The sequence below is a fragment of the Taeniopygia guttata genome, chromosome 3 (assembly GCF_048771995.1).
Source record: "Taeniopygia guttata chromosome 3, bTaeGut7.mat, whole genome shotgun sequence".
In the NCBI taxonomy this organism is placed as follows: Eukaryota; Metazoa; Chordata; class Aves; order Passeriformes; family Estrildidae; genus Taeniopygia; species Taeniopygia guttata.
The window spans coordinates 62,199,811-62,219,044 of NC_133027.1; the positions used below are offsets into that span (position 1 = coordinate 62,199,811).

Sequence of the window (19,234 nt, forward strand, 5' to 3'; positions counted from 1 at the left end):
ATTTTGTATAACATCTTTGCCTGCACAATTGTTTCTATCCCTACATGTCCAGAGTAGTGAATAGCTTGAGATCCTGGTTTTAAGACTACTGATATTTTTGACTCCTGAAGTGGCATGCAAGACTGTATCTCATTTGCAATCATTCAGCTACATTATACTATTTTATAGAGAAATAAAGCCAGTGCAATTTGAATCCCCAGTGTTTAGTATTTCAATATTTATTAAATGGATTTGTCACCAAGATCTCTGATGGATTTACTTTGCCTTCTCATTTGATGGCTTTGTAAAAGCCATCAATGACTTTACCAATTTGATGGCTTTGTAAAAGCCATCTCTCTTTTACCAATGACTTGGTAAAAGAGAGGATGAAAGTAGGTAACTCAGCCAGTGCTGCTTTTGAAAGGATTAATGACCTCAAATGATAATTTCACCACTGCATGTGTGTTTATATATGCAGTTAGCTGAATGATCCTGGGTTGTACCAGCCGTGTGGGGGGCTGCTAACTCCTCGTGTCCAAAGGAAACAGAGTCTTCTAAGGTTTTTGGACATAAAGGCAGTCAAGAAAAATCTAGTGATTTCCTCCTGAGCTTTTATGTGAATTTTAGTGATGTCTTTTTGTGTCAGTTCAAGAAATCATTTTACAGTGGCTGAATTTTTAATGAAAAAGAAAAAAAGATATTCAGCAGGAGACTAGCTATCTCGTTCACTCTGCTTTTCCTTATTTCTCTCTGTATTTTGAGGTAAAAGGAAGGAAAGCCAGAAATATGACACTGAGAAAAAACAAACCTTCAATTTCTAATGTATGCTAAGAGGAGTTTGCTGCACTGTCTCCTGCTTTGTGATGGAGAAATAGTAAACAAGAAAAGCCCAAGGAATTCAAAATGCTAATACTATATCTAAATGGACTGCAGAATGGTGGAGTTAAGCCTTGGCAAGATTGACATTCTTTTGTTCAGCTAATTAATTAAAATAATTAAAGGCAATAATTTCCTCTGTACTTCCTTTGTTACTAAGCCTACCTGCATAAATAGAAGGTTGATCCATCGTTTTGTGTATTTATCTCTTTATAGTTCAGTTAATTTTGAATGAGCAAAATAGATTTATCTCTATTAGTATGATGGCAGTATGGTGACAACTATGAAGGCTGTTCCTTTCATAAATACTAATGTTTGTCCAGGTGGCTAAATCAGAGCAAACAGAACTAATTCAGCTTTCTTGAACTGCTCAGCATTTTCTGACAGTGTAAATGGTTGACCTTATTAGCATTTTTGCAAAGTGTACTTTCTGACGTGCCTAGTTTTTCCTGTGGGGGAAGATGGAGGAGGAAACTGAAGAAGAAAGCATAAAGACAGGCCTACATTTTGAGAAAGTGAAGGTCAGTGAAGCAAAACATAGAACGAGTCAGCTGCAAATGCAGAGCTGTGCAGGACAAGTTGTTAAGTGGCATCTTGGTACGATGGCACCAAGATTTCAGCAGGTGTGTGTGCCAAACATGTACACAAGGGCAGAGAGTAAAACAAAATACTGAAAGGGCAAGGTTTGCCAAGTAGGTAGGAAGAGGAATGCTTCAAACTTTGGAAGTTCAACACTGGAGAATGTTAAAAACTAAAAGCTGCTACCTGTCCTGTGGGAGAAGGAAGATCTGTAACTTAAGAAATTGCTCAGCGGAGTTACTGACAATTTAGCCATGTGTTAGGGAAGATTAGAGCACTTAAGATTTAATGACAGATTATGTTAGTTTTCAGAATGTTCAGTTTGTCCAGGAATTTAGATGCAATCTGTTCATGCACCTTGCAGAGTCCTACAAGGCAAGTTCTGTCTGTATGTGAAAATTAGGGGTTTTAAGAATCAGATTGTACTAGGATGGAGTTTGTTAGATTAATTTTCAATGCTGCTTAAATTAATGGCGTCTATGAGTTGTTTTGCGTTTGTGAGTTGTCAGATATTTGTTCTTTGTGAGAAGTCAGAGAGGATCTGTTAAAAATCCTGAGCCAGCAGGAGTAAAACAAACACATTCTTTTTTTAGCATTCCAACATCACGATACTGGAATATCTCACTTGGAAAGTGCTACCCTAAAGTAACCTCCAACAGCTTTGTATTTCTTCCAGCAGCTATAGCAAATCCAGCTTCTAATGCTTTAACTTCAGCTTCAGTCAAAGGTTTGATGCAGAATGACAGTCCCTGTTCTGAAAATGTATTGATTAAATTTCCTGGGAGTTTTGTTTAACCAGCAACATTAGAAACCTTCAGTGTTAGTACTAAATGTCATGAAGAGAGGCATCTTGTTTTATCGATATCTTTCTGCAACAGTATTGACTGTTCAGTTTGTACAACCGAAACCTGAGATTGGGAATAATTCCCTTCTACCCCTCATATGTACTCCAATTATGATAAATCTTGAGCATTCTTACTGTTGATGAGTTCTATTTACTTACATTAAACCAAATTAAATAGCAACAAGATGTGTTATGTGCAAAACAACCACCGCTGTTAGAAAATGTGGGCTTCCTGAGCTGGACCCTCAATGTACCAGGTCTATGGTTACTCCACTGTAGCTTTGTGGATCTCAGTGCTGCCAAACCACTTTCTGCTGGTCCTGTGTCTGGTCCAGAGCACTGCAGCATCACCACAGATCTTATGGGAGCTGTGGAGTTCAGCGCAATATTATTACAATTTATGTAGCAAAGCCACACAGCACGTCCAAATTTTCCTCTTGAGCTGAATTTTTAGCTTCTTGGCTGTTGTAATATTAATCTCTTCATGAGAGGAATACTTCAGAACAAAATACCCCATCTTTTGCTTACTATATGTCTTTTAGAAACTGGTGTATTTCAGACTCTTAGGTGAAGTGTCTTTGAAGATATCTTGGGCATTTAAGGGGGTTGTAATCTTGAATGCTAAGTTTCATGGGTGATAGTTCAAAATCTTTAGTTGAAAAACCTATTAATTTATCAAAACTAGGCTGTGAAACTCATCTCAAGTTAGCACATAGACTAAAGAGGTCAGCACATTCCAGAGAAAGGCATTTTTCAGGTATTCAGATTTGTTATAACAGATAGGAATCACCCCAAGCTTGAGTTTCATAGAGAACTAAGACACTTGTTTTTCAGAACTGAACCTACCTTTCATCTCTTGGTACACTTGGAAAACTGTGTGTGCTTTCCCAGTGCTGTTTATCACAGTTTCCCCTTCAAAGCACACAACATCTGGGCACTACAACAGGAGCCCTGCATTTCTGTGGCTTTTAATCAGCTACAGCTTCACTGTAGTGTAGGCTTTGTCATGTTTGATATTTTGTAAAGACATACTATATTTATGTTGTGGTACTGACTCACACTCAGAATGTATTGGGTGATTTTAGGTATTTGATTATCAGATTTTCCATATTCTGCAAATGCAATTCTGCAGTTGATAATACATGTAAGATCAGTTGTAATAATAAGCAGTACGAAAGGAGAAGAGATGAATCAAGAGAAGAACAGAACAAGGGGCCAAAGAACCACTTAAAAATAAGTACTTGGGTTTTTAAAAATTATTCTTCTTCTCACTTAGCTTTTGTGTTCAAGGGTTAACAAACCACTATAACTTGTTACCTTTTTCCAACATTCTATCTGACCTCCTACATCTGCAAACACACACACACACAAAATTAAGTATCTAAAATGTAACTTCTTAATTACTCTGTTAAATCCTTTAGGGATATCCTGTGGCTCAACCTTTTGTCTGAAGGTCAAGAGAGTTTTATTCATCTGACATAAGTAGCTTGAGTGTGGCATTTATAACCTGAGTAATGTTATGGATGATAACACCATTAGACATTTTTACAGCTTCAGCAGGAGTTCAGCCAGCAGGACTATCAGGCTGATAAATGCTTTCATCTTAAAGGTTGTATTGCTACAATAACCCTGAAACTTAAAACTGCTCCTTGAAACCTACAGCCTGGCTGAAGAGATGAAGTGTGCCCTCTGATATTTCTAGGTTGCTAAAGAGCTCTCTCAAGTTCCTGTGCAAGAATTAAGATGCTGACATGCAGCTGTTCTGAACTGAAAATTACTGAGGACTTCATAATTTTAAATTATTTGGGGGCAGTGCTACTCAAAAGAATTAGCTTTAGATTGAGATGAGACTGAACTGTTGAGTGATGAATTCAAAGATTTTGTTCCTATAGCCAATTATAAAATGTTTCTGCAGGGTTTTAGAAGGCAGACTCTTGTACTGCTATTTTCAGAAACAACAGAGGCTCAACTCCTCTGTCTGGGTATTTGCAGTTAAAGAACTTCTTGTAGGCTAGTTAGAAATTAATCTCTAGTAGGCTGAGAGTGGTGTGAGAAGCTAGCAGTGACAACTGGTAGGATTTTGCCTTTTTAAAAGTTTGTTTCGTTGAGATCAGAGAGTGGCTGTGTTTTGAAAATGAATAGTGAAAGTGGCTGTGCACTGATCATGCATGTGAAAACAGTGGAAATAATGAACAGTGTGAAACCAGATGTGATGATACAAGTGGAAGAAGAATAGAATAAGATATCACAAAGGAGGATAGTGTGAGATGAACAAAGGCTGAGTTCTTGGTTTTACATCTAAGAATAGTATTCTGAGGCTTGTAGCAAACTTCAGTTGCTGTTTTAACCCAGCAACTATTTAACACAAAAATATTTTTAACATGTAATGATTATAGTTAAGGCAGCCAGATACTTATTTTTTTCAATATTCTTTATAATGGGAAACAACTCCATTGTTTTTCTTAAGATTTTAATGACTTTATGGGAATTCTGTTAAATTGCCATTCTAAGTTTACAACTTTCATTATGTTGATCATAAAAAGAACTCTAGTATTTTCTTTTTGTTTGGTTTGTTGTTGTTGTTGGTTTTTTACTAATACTTAAGAAGCCATGCTTCCTTTCTGAAACTTTCAAAAGTGCAATAATGACTACTGCTTCCTAGGAGACTACTGTTATATAAGACTGATGCAATACACACATTGCATGCTGCAAGTCTGACACAGCCTCTCAGTAGGAAGATAGAAAAGAAGACCTCTGACAGCAGAGGTCACCGAGGGTGATTGCAGGCTTTGAACAACAGCTGTACATGGAGAGCCTACGTAGGCTATGATTCTTCAGCTTGGGAAAGAGATGACTAGGGAATTACATAATAGAGCTCTGTAAAATTGTGACCAATGTTAAGAATGTAAGTAGGGAACGATTATTCATGTTTCTTTCAGTATAAGAAGCTAAAGGTTGCCAAATGAAATTATCAATTATCAGCAAAGAGGGATTGTGGGGTTTTTTTGTTGAAAGCTATAGGAGTGTGCAGGGGAGATGCTTGCTTGGTGCATCCTGTTCTTTTACTCTTCTCCAAACACTTGACTACTCTCAAAAGTAAGATACAAGGCTTTGTGAATTTCTGATCTGGGCATATAATTGTTAGAACCCTAAATTTACAAGTACTGAAAATAGGTGGTACACTGAAGAGCAAGTGTAAGATTTGACCTTCCTTTTAGCTTCATTTTTAATGCTGGCTAGTTTTCAAGCTGATGGGTGCTTTTAAACTTGCTTTAAAGTGTATTTGCCTCATACAGAATTACATGATGGCAGCAACAGCCTTGGCTAATGCATTTATTGCTTTAGGATTTATTAGTCCTTATTTCCTGATTTTTCTCTTAAAATTCATCAAATATGCAGGAACTTAACTTTCTGAAATCCTCAAGAAGAATTTATTAAAAAAGAAATTGCAGATTCCAGTCAGTCTGACTTCAGTCTGTGATTGGCTATGGACTAGTTTAAAGGCAAGAAAAAAATTGAATTATCCATTTTGTGTTTGAAATGGTGGGTGGAAGCTCTTCTCCTCTCTTCCTGGATGTGCAACACATTGCTGTCCCCTTGGCCTATGATAATCTACTTCCAGCTGACTGATCATACTGCTTTTGCTTTTTTTAAGTTTTTTGGGGTTTTTTTTTTTCCATTCTCCTACCTTCTTTAGCTCATCAACTGAATAACCTGTCCTTCTCTATTCAGCTTTCTATTTTTCATGAACCATTTGAAATCTCTGCCAGGATCTTGCTTTTGTCAGCTGTGTCTTTTCTTTTGATATTGTTAAGACTGATGCACACCTTTTCTGCCACCAGGTTTGGGAGTTTTTGTATTATACAAGAATACTTAAGAATCTGTGGTAGCCTTTCTGACAGCTCACTTTAATTGTGGTAATGATCAAGTTCAAATGAAGTGTAGTGTCTCATATTAAAGTGAATGAAATGCATCCGCCATGAAACATTATTTGCTCACAGTTTTTACAAACTTACATGTAGACTCTGCTGCTTTAACTTCATTCTTTACATTCATCTTTGCAAGGTCCTGTTCTAGCACCCTTTCACATCCATGACTGCTTTGCTTTCAGTTAATTTCCAGTGTAGCTAGTTCATTACAAGATGTATTTGAAGGAGGATCCTGTGGCTGACATTTGGCAGGCCTGAGGGTTGTTGTGTTATTTTCAGGTACTGTTTGGCACTGCTGATGGACAAGTTATCGTCATGGACTGCCATGGGCGAATGCTGGCCCATGTGCTCCTCCATGAGTCAGATGGCATCCTCAACATGTCCTGGAACTACCCCAGCTTCCTGGTGGAGGACAGCAGCGAGAGCGACACGGACTCCGATGACTATTCCCCACCACAAGGTAGGGTTCTGTGCACATCCTTCTCTTTCAGCTTTGCATGTGCTCATGAAGGCATCTCACATGCCAGGGCCATGTCATGCCCTACAAAAACAGCAGGGTGGCCACAATTTCAGGCTCTCTTGGAGCAGAGAGCTGGTGTGGGAGAGTGGGTTTGTTCCCAGCTCTGCCACCAGCCTTGCTGCAGGTCATACCTCATTTGTGCTGCTCTGCCTCTGTTTGCACAAATGAGATAACAACACAAAGCTCAATATGTTTTCAGTGAGGGTGAGTGAAAAACAGTAGACAGGGACATGTCGGGTTTCACTGATAAGCAGATATGAGGTATTGCAGTGGTTTGTGTGTATGGAGGTACAGAGTGCAGCCACAGAAATTAATGCACTATTATATAGATTCATGTGAAAAGACAGCAGTACTAGACATGGTGTAAAGTACTATATATTTAGTTTTATCTCTGTTTTGTAGGATTTCTGTAATGCTCATTGTTACAGTCCCATCCTTCATAGTCCTGACATAAAGAGTTCCATAAATACTGCAGAAGGTTCAGAAATGAAGATATTTCCTGCAATTACACAGGGTAGAAGCAGGGTGACTGGAGTTATTAATTCACATGCTTCAGAGCACACTGCCAGTTTGAGAGTCGGGAATAAATCCTCCCCTCTCCTAAGTTTCAATACACTTAGTTTGATGAAATATTTTGGTTTTAAAATCTTTGGAAATCATCAGTAGTGAAGACGTATGAGGCCTAGGTGTCCATGCACAGTCTGTCCCACCCTTCTCATTCAAGTAATGATTATACTTCTGTTGATGTGCTTGATCAGTTTATAAGCTCTAGGTAAGCTGTTCCTGTGTTCCAGTGTATAAAGCCTGAACTACATTAAGAACTAAGTTTATATAACAGTCAGTGATTGTACAGTGGAAATTTTAAATACATAATAATTATTCAAAAATAATTCTGAATTTGCATCTTGGATCTGAACCTCTGAATTGAGGACTTTTTGCAGTTTTAACTCTTCATTTGGATTCAGACCAAAAGATATACCTTTTCCAGTATGTGTCTATATAATAAGATTGTTTTTAACAAATATTGAAAGATAATATCTGATCACCTGGTAAAATGCTAGCATATTTTAAAACTGGATTTTGTTTTGGCTTTCATGTCTCACTTCTAGTACTGGGTAAGATTTCTTACCTTAGAAGGAAAGAAACAAATTTCAACCTAGCAAGCTCCTAAAGCAAGACAGACAACAAAAAATAAATTGGATTTTTGTTGTGTTTTTTTTTTTTTAATATTGAGGTTCCAGTTGGAGGATGGTGAATTGCAGAGTACACAGATGAGAGCTTAAATGATCCAAATGTGTGTTTAGCTTTTTCTGAGTCAGTCAGGGGAGTGGGTGGACTCGTTACAAGCCTATTTTTATGATTACCCAAACATGATGTGTTTTCTTTAGAGCAGATGCAGCATAAACCTCTCAAAGGTGACAAGCCTTTGACTCACACAGATGTGTAGGAAGGACTAGAAGTTTGTTGGGATTTTCTTATTAAATTATATACACACGGAGGTGCCAGTTACTAGACATCTTTATCCAAAATGCTTTCCTATCAGCTTTTTTACAAGTTCAGGAAACAATACTACTCTTAACTGGTTCTGCCATTTTTATTGACCGGAAAGATGTTGGCTGGGCCTTGACAGGCACTTAATCAGGGACCAGTGGCATCTCCTCTCAGAAAGTGGGAACAGGAGTTAAACACCAAAATCTACAGATGGCAATATTGATCATGAAGTATTTGATTGAAGGAATTTTAGTGAATTGCTGAAAAACAAGCTCAGAGGACCAGAGACTTTGCAGAAATGGTTTTTAAAGCCAAGTGTTCCTTTTGGGCTCACGTCTACTTTTGGGTGCATTGGATCCTGTGCAGAATGGCAGGTATCTTTTCATGCTACTGCCTAGATGTTTAGTAATTTGTGAAAGGTTCTCTTAGAAGTTCTTAAAATGTCTCTGTGTGACTTCAGGATGAGTCCCTGTTACCTGCCTAAGCAAAAAGGGTACAGAACAAATTGCTTTTAATGTCATTATATTGTTCATCATGCTGACTTTCAACTGGGGTTCCTAGAAAGTCTTCTAAAGCACTGGTTTTCCATTTCTTTGTCACTTTGAGGAGTTGAGAATGTAGAAAGACTGAAAAACACCACTATGTAAAATAATAGTATGTGCATAAATCACTGTGGATATGTGCAGTAAAAATTGACAAAGTAAAAGTACTGAGGTTTCACAGAAACGGAGAAGCTTAACTAGCTAAACCTGCTTTGCTTGTGCCCACAGATATTGCAGAAATAAACCGGTAGGGAGGCTTGGAACAACTCCTGATGGTGGTAGGCTGAAGTACAGTGTGTTTCAGCCTGGATGTGATTATTTTTGGTTGCTCACCTTTTGCTCACTCAGAGCCTTGTTTTGCAGATGGACCAGCTGCCTATCCAGTGCCGGTGCAGAACACCAAGCCACTGCTTACTGTCAGCTTCACGTCAGGAGACATCAGTTTAATGAACAATTACGATGACTTGTCTCCTACTATCATCCGCTCAGGGTTGAAAGGTATAAAAAAGAAGCCATTTCCCACTCTCCTATGTCCTTTTTTTCTTGCATTTTTGATGATGTGTGCATAGGTTACATTTTTGTGCCGCTCACTCCTTAACCCAGGAGCCCTCAGCGCTGTTATTGCTGTTTCCAGCAGTGACACCTGCTGGAGGAAGAGCAGCTCTTGGCTGATGGAGTTTTTGTGTTTGAAAAAATGCTTCACAATATTTTTGAGATTGTGTTTTTGTGGCAGTTGTGTAGGGCAACTGATCTGTTTTGCAGTTTTCCAGCAGAATGCATTAATATGATTTTTTTTTGTGTAAATGTCTCTGTTATGTCACACTTTCTTTGCATGTCTAACTCACAAGGGCTTCCATGCTTTTAGTAACCTTGTATAAATTGCAGTGCTCCTTTGGTTCTCACAATTATTGAAAACTTGCTAGAATTATTAATTGTCAAGAGGCAAGTTATTTTGAGAGAGAAACAATCCCAGTGATTAATTACTATACATTTTGCTAAGTGATGTGTGTGAATGTTTGTACAATCAGTATTCCATGTGAAATCTTTAACTCACATTGAAATTTTTACTGTTCTTGCCTATTAAAAATGTCCTTTACTTTGCCAGCACTCTCTGTGCAATTTACTGTGCTTTGCCTGCAGAGACATTTCAATTCAGTACAGCACACAGGCACATACTTAAATATAGGTTCCACTGAAGCTTTTTCATCTTCACAGGTAAATTAGTTTTAAATTAGATGAAAAGAGAATTAGGCTGTTGGAGCAAACTCTTAGCTGTTCTGAAATAGTGGGATGTTTTTGGTGAAAAGTTGTCCTAACACCAGCCCCACAGTTTTTGGGTGATCTGATATGTACAGTAGTCTTGGGAGGTAAAAACATCACCTTTGAGGTTTCTTTTCTGTTCCCTTCTCCATCTGTGCCAACACAAGAAATGTGTGAGTGGCAAAACAAAGCATTGTGAGACAACCCTACAATTCAGAAAACTTCATCAGCTGAAAGGTTACCAAAAGTGTGGAAAACTGGAGCCAACTTAAAGAATCTCTTGTGATAATCACCAATGGGTCTGCTCAGCATTTCTGAGTACAATGCAATATTAGAGTAATTAGGGTACTGAGCAGTCTTGAGTTGTCATCTAGTCTAGGTTTCAGCTGGGAACAGTAGGAGAAATAGCCTCAATCTTAGAGCCCTGCAACTCTAAACAGAGAATATCTTGCTGAGGATGTCTGTCCAGTTTCTCCTTCCCCACTGACTTTCAGTAGTGCAAAAAAGATCCCTTAAGTATGTCACTCTCCTGTAGCAAAATAATAATGTGCTAGATAGGGTAGGTATATTTTTATTAGTTATAAGCTAGACTATATTTTTGTCATCAGACAAAATAGACAAAAAATATGCAGCATCTTACTGAATTGGGAATGTGTGTGAGACAGAGAGAGATGATTGGGATATTGCTGTCTGTTGTTTTAAGAAACAACAGTGTTGTTGTACAGTGGAAAGTATTTTATGTCTGGTTTTATCTAGATGTTCACATTTCCTGCATCTTCATATTTTTTTTCAAGTGACTCTAAATTTTCGTGGGTTTTATCACAGGCAAGAATGTGCAGAACCACCAAGTAGGGTCTTCAGTATTATCTACAAATCCTTGTTCGTGTGTTTGTGTTTAAAATCTCAAAGTATTGCTCTGTGATCTCTGCAGCAGATATCCTTGCCTTTATTGGCTGATATAGGCTACTCAATGTATTTTTAAAGTAGGCAACTATGAAATTATTTCAAGCAGTAGCAATGTATTTTTAATATAGAGAGAATATATATATCCTACTAGTTTTGGAGACTTGTCGTTTTACTGATAATATTTCTGTTAAATTGACAGAGGGAAAACCTTAATAATTTGATTACCCAAAGAAAAGTTCTTTTGATCCAGTTTGAACAGTCCCAGTAGTTTTGTCAGTCCTAGTGGAGGCCCTGAATTGTTCAGATGTATCCCTTTTTCTTTGTGTGTGCTTTTTAACTCTGTGATTCTTGCTGCACTGCTTCCTGTAGAACTGCTGAGCTACATCTCTTAATTGTACTAGTTAGCCACAATTACTGCCTGCAGAGCTGTTTCACATTTACAGTGCTCTGTGTTCAAGGCTTGCTGATATACATGCCTGTGGTGGCTGGAAAGTAGTTTTGAGGGTTGACTGGTTCACTGATTCACTTGTAGATCTAAATGAAACCTCCATTTGATTTTTAATCTCTCTGCTAGTGCTGAGAACCTGTTCATCAGTTATTTTGTGTAAAGGTCCAGTAGTCATTGAAGATCCTGTTGGCAGTGCAAGTCTGTCAGTAGAGCCACATTGCCCTGGAGGGATGCTGCAGCCCACATCCACCCCTTTGCTGCCTTTGTAGCTGTCAAATTCTAGAACTTTGAGAGAGAGAGAAAAACTGCTGGACAGCCCTCTTCCTCTTGTCATGGGGATCAGCTAAAAGTTTTACCTGAAGACATGTATCCAAAGGAGAGAGTTTTTTTCATTATAGTAGTTCCATAGTTATCCAGTTACCAAAAGTGGAGCTGATCCGCTTGCCTTGTTTATTTCTAACTTGCCTATCTTCTTCCTCTCCAAGAAACATGAATTAAATCCCATTGTAGGTTACTTAGAGGGCTGAAAAGTAAGAGAAAATAAGAGGCATACAATGCCTGGCTGTGGAAGAATTACCTTGAGGAACATGCAGTTTCCTTCTGATATGTACAGAAGCATAATTCCCATGAGAAATATCAGAAAGTCGAAATAATACAAAACCATTTTAAATTGCACATAAAAGTCTCTGAAAATGACAAGTTGACAACTTGAAACCATTTTGAGATCCTTCCTGCCAACTCTCATTTCTCTCTTGCTTCTTCATTTAAAGACAGCTTCTCGCCCACAAGTGTCTTCAAAGGGTTCTTGGCAGATTGAGCATCCCAGAGCACAAAAGTTATGCCTTTACCTTCACTTTGTCTCAGCACAAAATAGCTGCCTTTTACCTCTGGTTTAAGAGTAAAAAGATTTAAAGACTAGCTTGGTATTCCATGAACATGCAAATCTGTCTTTGGAACACAAGCAGAAATCAAAATACTTTTTTAGAATTACTCCAGAAGGGTGACAAAGTTTGAAATAAGCATCCCCAAATTAAGCTGTGGGCGTCCGTTATCATAAGGTGCCTGTAAGAGAAGTAACTGATATGTATATTCATATCCATGTATATGAGAGTTTGAGCAGTCCCTGTGTGATTCCAGCAAAGCCCTGCTAAGCACCTGAGTAGATTTTCACAAGTCAGAATCACAGAATCATTAGGGTTGGAAGGGGACCTCTGGGGATCAGCCAATCCAACTCCATTCCCCAGGCAGGGTCCTCTAGAACAGGTTACACAGGGACTTGTCTTGGTGGGTTTTGAATGCCTCCAGAGAGGGAGACTCCTCATCTCCCTGGGCAGCCTCTTCCAGTGCTCTGCCACTTTCAGTGTAAAGAAGTTCTTCCTCATGTTGAGGTCAAACTTCTTGTGATTTAGATTATGGCCATTGTTCCTCATCCTGTCACTGGGCACCACTGGAAAGAGTCTGGCACCATCTTCTCTGCACAAACCTTTGAGATGATAATGAGATCTACTCTCAGGCTGCTCTAGACCAAACAAATCCAGCTCCCTCAGCCTCTCCTTGTAAGAGAGATTGTGCAGAGCCCTCATCATATTTGTGTGATGGTGGCAAAAGAAAACATATCATATGGAAGTCATATGTATTTATGGACAAAAGTCCAAGTACTTTAAGTTTCATGTTATATTGTTGTAACTCTAGTTTGAGTTATGCTAAAAGTTACATTGACAGCCATGAGAACATGAGGCATTGCCAGATATTTTGCTTTTTTGCATTTTAGGCCTTTCCAGACAAACACTCTTTGCTGCTTTCTTAGTAAGATTATTTATCTGCATATTAACTTGATTCCACTTATTTCCTGCAAAGCTGTATGTAGGATCTTCCACATCAGTTTCAACATCTCTAGTAAATTCTTGTCCTCAGGTGTTTAGGGGAAACTGTTGATTACATTCTAGACTCACCATAGAGTGAAAAGAATGTTTTTTGCACTTTTTTTTTCAATTTACAAAATAAAGAGTCATTCTCAAAAGTGCATCTGTGGCATATTTTCTACTATTTCAATGAAAGGATATAGGTTTCTAAGTACGTAAGTAACTTTTGAGAGCATGTTTTATCGTTCAAGTCACTTTGCAGCATCTGGAAATGGTGTTCCTGTTGTTTCTAGCCAGTGGTTAGTGCAAACCATCTTTGTGATTTCAGATGTGGTGGTACAGTGGTGCACACAAGGAGACCTGCTTGCAGTAGCAGGCATGGAGAAGCAGAACCAGCTGGTTGACCTCAGCAATGGTTCCCTGCTGAAAAGCGCACTTGTCAAGTTCTACAACGTGCGGGGGGAACATATCTACACTCTGGAGACACCTGTGCAGGTAGGAGGCATTTTTTAAAGTCTGTTCTCCATGTTTTGCTGACATGTTTTTCCCACATTAGCTCATTGCTGTAGACCTGCAATGTGGAAAATGTTGCAAAATGTCCCGAATCCATCCTAAAACACAATTTAGATAAAAATGTGCTATAAACAAGGGTTGTTTGCATTAAGGTAGACATGCAAGGCTGCACCTGATTCTGAGGTCCTCTGTGCTAGGTATTGTGGAAATACAAAAGGAGAAAATCTGTTTCCCAAACTCACTGGGCCATGAACAGACAGAAAAAGAAAATTCCATTGTTTTATGAATAAGTGAGTGAGGAGAAAAAACTGAATTACTTGCTTAATGTTGTAGCAGAGCCAAGAGCTGGACAAAAATATTCCAAGTCCAGTATCATAACTACAAGATTATTCCGTTACTGTAATTTTATAATGTACAGTCATTTGGTGTGATGGAGTAACCTCAGTCATGTAAATTGCCAAATAAATGCCAGTACGTGGTCTGTGAGCTGCTCAGGAGCACAACATGCTTCTTACATCTTTGCTGGTACTTCAGAGCTCAGCTTGAATGTAATTCTGTGTTATTTTCTGCAGAATAGGGATGACTCCATTCTGACTTCTGCTGCTAGTAATGAAACATTATAATAGCTTTGAAATCTAAAAGTGAAGGAAAATGATGTGGATATATTAATTATATTTAATGATGATACCATGTATTATCATTTTTTTTCCAGTACCCTGATCTGGAATGGATGCAAAAGGGTGACATAGTAAACGACCTGCTAAGCCTTTGTGTTTGCTTATATTTAGCATTAACCTGTGCTTATTAACCTTAGCACTCTAATTTAGATAGAATTCTTTAGTTGTGTAAAGTGTAAAATAATGGTCTCTAAAGCCAACCTAAATATGTACAGTGATATCTAATGCTGATTTAGGTACCTAAAGGACTTACCCATAAACACAGCTGTGTTGTCTTAAATGTAGCCCTTGCAGCAAAGTAGCACAGCCCTTTCCTCTCTGGATCGCTTCTGAAGAAAACATAATTATATCAGTGTTGCTTTCCCCAGCCCAGGTGAAAGCAAATCTTGTTCTGTTGCTTTAGTACCAGAACTCAGTATGTGCACATCTGTTGAACCCTCTGGTGCCAGGCTGTGAAATCACTCTGTGGTTTGAGCATCAGAACCCATCAGGTCAGGTTGTGACCTCTGTGTGTGCAGGCTTTTCCCTCACTGCTTTGTTCCTGCTAATCTCAAATTCTCCTTCATTTAAATACTTTCATCTCCTCTAGTTCTTCATGTATAGCTTCAACTTCTTTTCATGTTTTCAGCTTTTCTCCTTCCTCCTCTACTTAACCAACTGGGAGAAAGTACATATTGTGCCTGATGTGGGGGCTAATTATTCTGCCATTATGTGAGTGCTTACAGGGCAGCTGAGAGGTCAGACAGAACAGGTGAATGCCAAGTTTGTACTGCAGTATTTATAATAGTGGAAGTAGTAACATAAGCCTTTCTGCTCTTTCCAGCTGCTATTTTTGTTGGGAATAGCAATATTTTAATGTAATGGGAATTTCTTCCCCCATTGTCAACTGCAGACTAAAAGCGAAAAACTTCAGAAGCTGTAAGCCAGGTTGTAAGTGAAAGGTGAGGATAGTCAGGGAGAGGCAACCACCAATTAATAACAGAATCAAGGAGTCTCATTTCCTTTGGAAATTAGGATAAAAATAATATTCAAACTGATATATTTATGTTTATTAAAAAACTGTGCACATAAACCTACCTAAAATTAGAGCTCTCTTATTAGTCAGTGTTTAGTCTTTTTATTTGGTGCCTCTAAATTCATATTTACTCAGCTGCAGGAGGAAATGAGTGGTCTTTCAGAAGAACACCTGTGTCTGCTCACATGGACTTTATTCTCCTATGTATTTGAATGCTGGTCTAGCAGTATTACCAGCTAAATGACAGGTATGCTAGAACATGGTTAAGTATTTTGTTTACTGACAAAACCAGATAAAAAACACTGTTGCAGAAAAAAATGCTGGTGACTTCTGTTATGCTGTGCCTCGGCTCCAAAGATGTATGTGCAATGATGAGAGTGAGTCAGTGGTCTTAGTAATTAGTCTCATGACAAATTCATCAGAATAAATTAATTAGTTTTCTGTACCATGGCAGTCAGCCTTGTAATGGGATTTTAAAAGATTCATCACTGGTTACTGAACTAAAAAAAAAAAAGAAAATAAAAGAATTTCCTCATCTTGAACTCTTCTGCTAAGGCTTTCTTATGAAGAAGCAAATGTGTGACTGGAAAAGCACATTGATTACAAATTAATGTTGTTCTTAATACAAAAGCCAGAAAAAGAAAACAACCATCAATATAAAAAATAATGGATTACAGGTACAAAACTGATTTTCCATGTGGTCCTCTATCCCAATTCTTTGACATAGCAAATGTCTGAAGATTTTATTGGTAAAATATACTGAACTGGTTTTGTTTCTGCTGTTCATCTGTCTTGTCTTTGGTAGTATAGTCAATAAACAGATTTTATTGTTTATAACAAAACTCAGTCTAAGACTGACAGGACTTATATGCAACTTGGCTAGAATGTTACTGAACATAAAGTCGCTGCAAACCTCAATGGTAGAATAGATTTGGGAACTGCAGGTAACTCATCTCAGTGATGGCTGTTGTCATGGATCCCTTCAAGATGTTCTATATGCTGCCTTCTGCTCCAGCTTTAGTGTGGTTTGGCATCCTCCATCTCATGTGATTAACTCTCTTAAGCTTTTACCTTCAGTGTAGAAATTTATAGTTCATAAACCTAGTTTGCTGACTATAAAGCTCTAGATAGGGAAATGACAATTGTTTAGAAGTATTGAAATAAAAGCAGTAGCTTTGCTTGAACAACAACATTCATAAACAGAGTGGTAGAGTTGGCACAGTGTAGCAGTTGCTCCTGTTCCTGGCTCCAGGGCTTCAGCCTGGCATCCTGCAAGGATGTGTTTGCAGAATAGAGTGGAAAGAGCTGAAAAAGCATCAGTAAGGGCTGGTCAAATACTGAACTGAATTCTATGCAGAGAGCATATTTTAAGGGCTGGTGGTCAGCTGATGACTTCAAAAATGTACTATCAGTTTGTGTAAAATTTACCTCTTAATATGCCTGTTCTTGTATACACCACAAACACCAATGTGAGGTACGAAAAATATGCCCAGGGTTTTCATGGTCCTGCTTCTTCAACATTTAAAAATGAAATTGCAACAGCAGGTTGCCCTGCTGGTCATGATGTTTTTATTGAAAGAATGTTAATTTCGTACATTGTTTGGTAAGTCCTCACAAACTTTCCCTGGCATCAAGCAGGGATGAGAATAATCAACTCATTTAAGAGTGTTTTATAGTCCTGCTAAAATTGTTTACCAAATGCTGCAACCCAGTTCTGTCACTTCAGAAGATCTCATCTAATATGTAGACAGGTCTTTATTATATCAACTAACTGTACCTGCTGTCACTTCTGATTGGAAACAGGTGCTTCATATCTTTCTATATCCTGAACTTTGAACAGGAGTCTCCTACAGGATCTCTTCAACATTATCTAACTGCCAACTTTAACAAACTTGTGATTTTTTTTCTAATGGTTCAGTCTTGTGGCTTATATTTGGTCCCTTCTTCGGTTTTTATGATTTTTTAATATGCCTCAGAGAGGACCAAGGGAACAAGACCACAGATTTAGAAGCTACAATGCAGATATCCTCCATACACCTTTAATTCTACAATTTAAGTCTACAATAAATTTGCATTAAGGTTTTATATCACTGTGTAGCTGGGTAAGTACAGATTACATCTCGAGTGCAGCAAAGAAGGATGAGAGTGAACTAAGCTTCACATGTAGTATAGACATAAGATTAAATGTAAAAAAATCACGTTTATCAGTGTACTCTTTTTAAACCTAATTCAAAGTGGTGTACCAAAGACTAAATCTTTATAGAAGAAGTTTCCAGAAGTCTTTGAGAAGACAACCAGCTTGCTATAGACCTGCTGCTGTCAGCATTTCACAGACTGCTTCTCTGCTGGAAATGTCCCAGCATCTGAATGAAGAGATTTAAGATATGATCCTGCGGAAACCTGTTAGTTTTGTAAAGGTTAGAGAAGGAAGGTGAAATTTTAGCTTTAATTCAGATCAAAGAGGCTGATTTTCATGTTATTCAGCTGAGCAGACCTTGCTTACTTTCTTAATTTATTTCACACAGAGTGTTCTGGTTTGTTGCATCTGAATTAATGTTGCCTTTAATTTATATTGCCTAAAATCAATTTTATTAAGTTGTTAGGGGATGACAACAAAGCTTCAAGAAGAGTTTGTTTTCTTACAGGGAAAAAAGCAGCACTTTAGAACTAACTGATGAAACATGCTTTAGTATATCAATAAGGACCTTGGTGTTCTTTATATAGGCCACAGGATCATCTCTGCTGCAGGAATGGATTTTGATCAGCACTGGAAATTGAAGGCACTTTTCTAAGCAATTCTTTCTGTTAAAATGGACTCTTGTACTGACTTCTTAAAAAATACTGTGGAAATAGAGAGGGTATAAGAAACAGCTGCAAATCAAGAGTTTATGACATCAAAAATCATATCAGGCCACAGCAGTGGCAGATTTCTCATAATTTGTCACCATCAGTCCGTAGCAGTTAATATTTTTCCCACTGTAAATATGAGGAGCAGAAGAATAAAGGAGTGTTAGGTTGCTCCCCCACACCATCCATAAACGCTGTGGCAGTACAGAGGTGTGCACACACAATTCACAAGAGCCAGGTGGGCACTACAGCCATTGCTCCTTTCAGCTTGTCTCTGAGAGGGAAGAGTGTGCATCTCCATATCAGCAGTCTGAAGTGAGAGCAAGCAAGCAACCTACTTACACATGCCATTCACTGGATACTATTTTGCAGTTGTGGTCTTCCTCCTGAGAAAAGTCCTGCTAGTTCCTGGGCTTTCTGCCCTGGAATACTATTTTTATTTCATTACCAGTGGGAGTCCCAGTGCCAACAAACAAGGGATTAGTTCAAGCAGCAGGCAGACCCCATGTCTCAGGTTTTCTGAGCTCAAGGCAGGCAGCAAGAATCAGCTAGAACAGTGTTTTCATTGATTGAACTGCATACAAGTGATGGAATGTGTATAAATTACATTCTCTCCTGTAATAGAGACAGTAGAGCGACTCATAAGAAGCAACCACAGAGCTTTGAGTAGGAATATCCATTCCTGCATGCTTTTCTAAGGGGAATCAACATCCCAGCTGGGGGTACAGATTTGAGTAGCTGTAGCTTACTTTCAAACCCGCTTGGAAAGAAATGGCAAAAGAGCTCCTTGTTGGTTACCTCTTGAGATGTGTCTTCAGTCAGTATTTCTCCTGATACTGACTCTTTTCTTTTTTCTTGGGCTTTAGCCAATGTTTTCTAATATATAATTGTCATAGACCTACATGTTGGTATTTAAACCCTGGAATTCATTCAGGTATTTACAGTT

General features: G+C 38.3%; 1 protein-coding gene across 4 annotated transcripts in view; it reads left to right on the forward strand.

Annotated features, from left to right (window-relative positions):
* Positions 1–19,234, forward strand: part of TULP4 (TUB like protein 4) — a 149,247-nt gene that overhangs the window by 104,159 nt on the left and 25,854 nt on the right. For all 4 annotated transcript variants that reach the window (XM_030269537.4, XM_032747558.3, XM_041715194.2 and 1 more), the window contains exons 5-7: positions 6,487–6,667; positions 9,124–9,258; positions 13,565–13,731. In XM_030269537.4, coding sequence (XP_030125397.4) covers positions 6,487–6,667; positions 9,124–9,258; positions 13,565–13,731 — 483 coding nt within the window. The remainder of the gene's footprint in view (positions 1–6,486; positions 6,668–9,123; positions 9,259–13,564; positions 13,732–19,234) is intronic.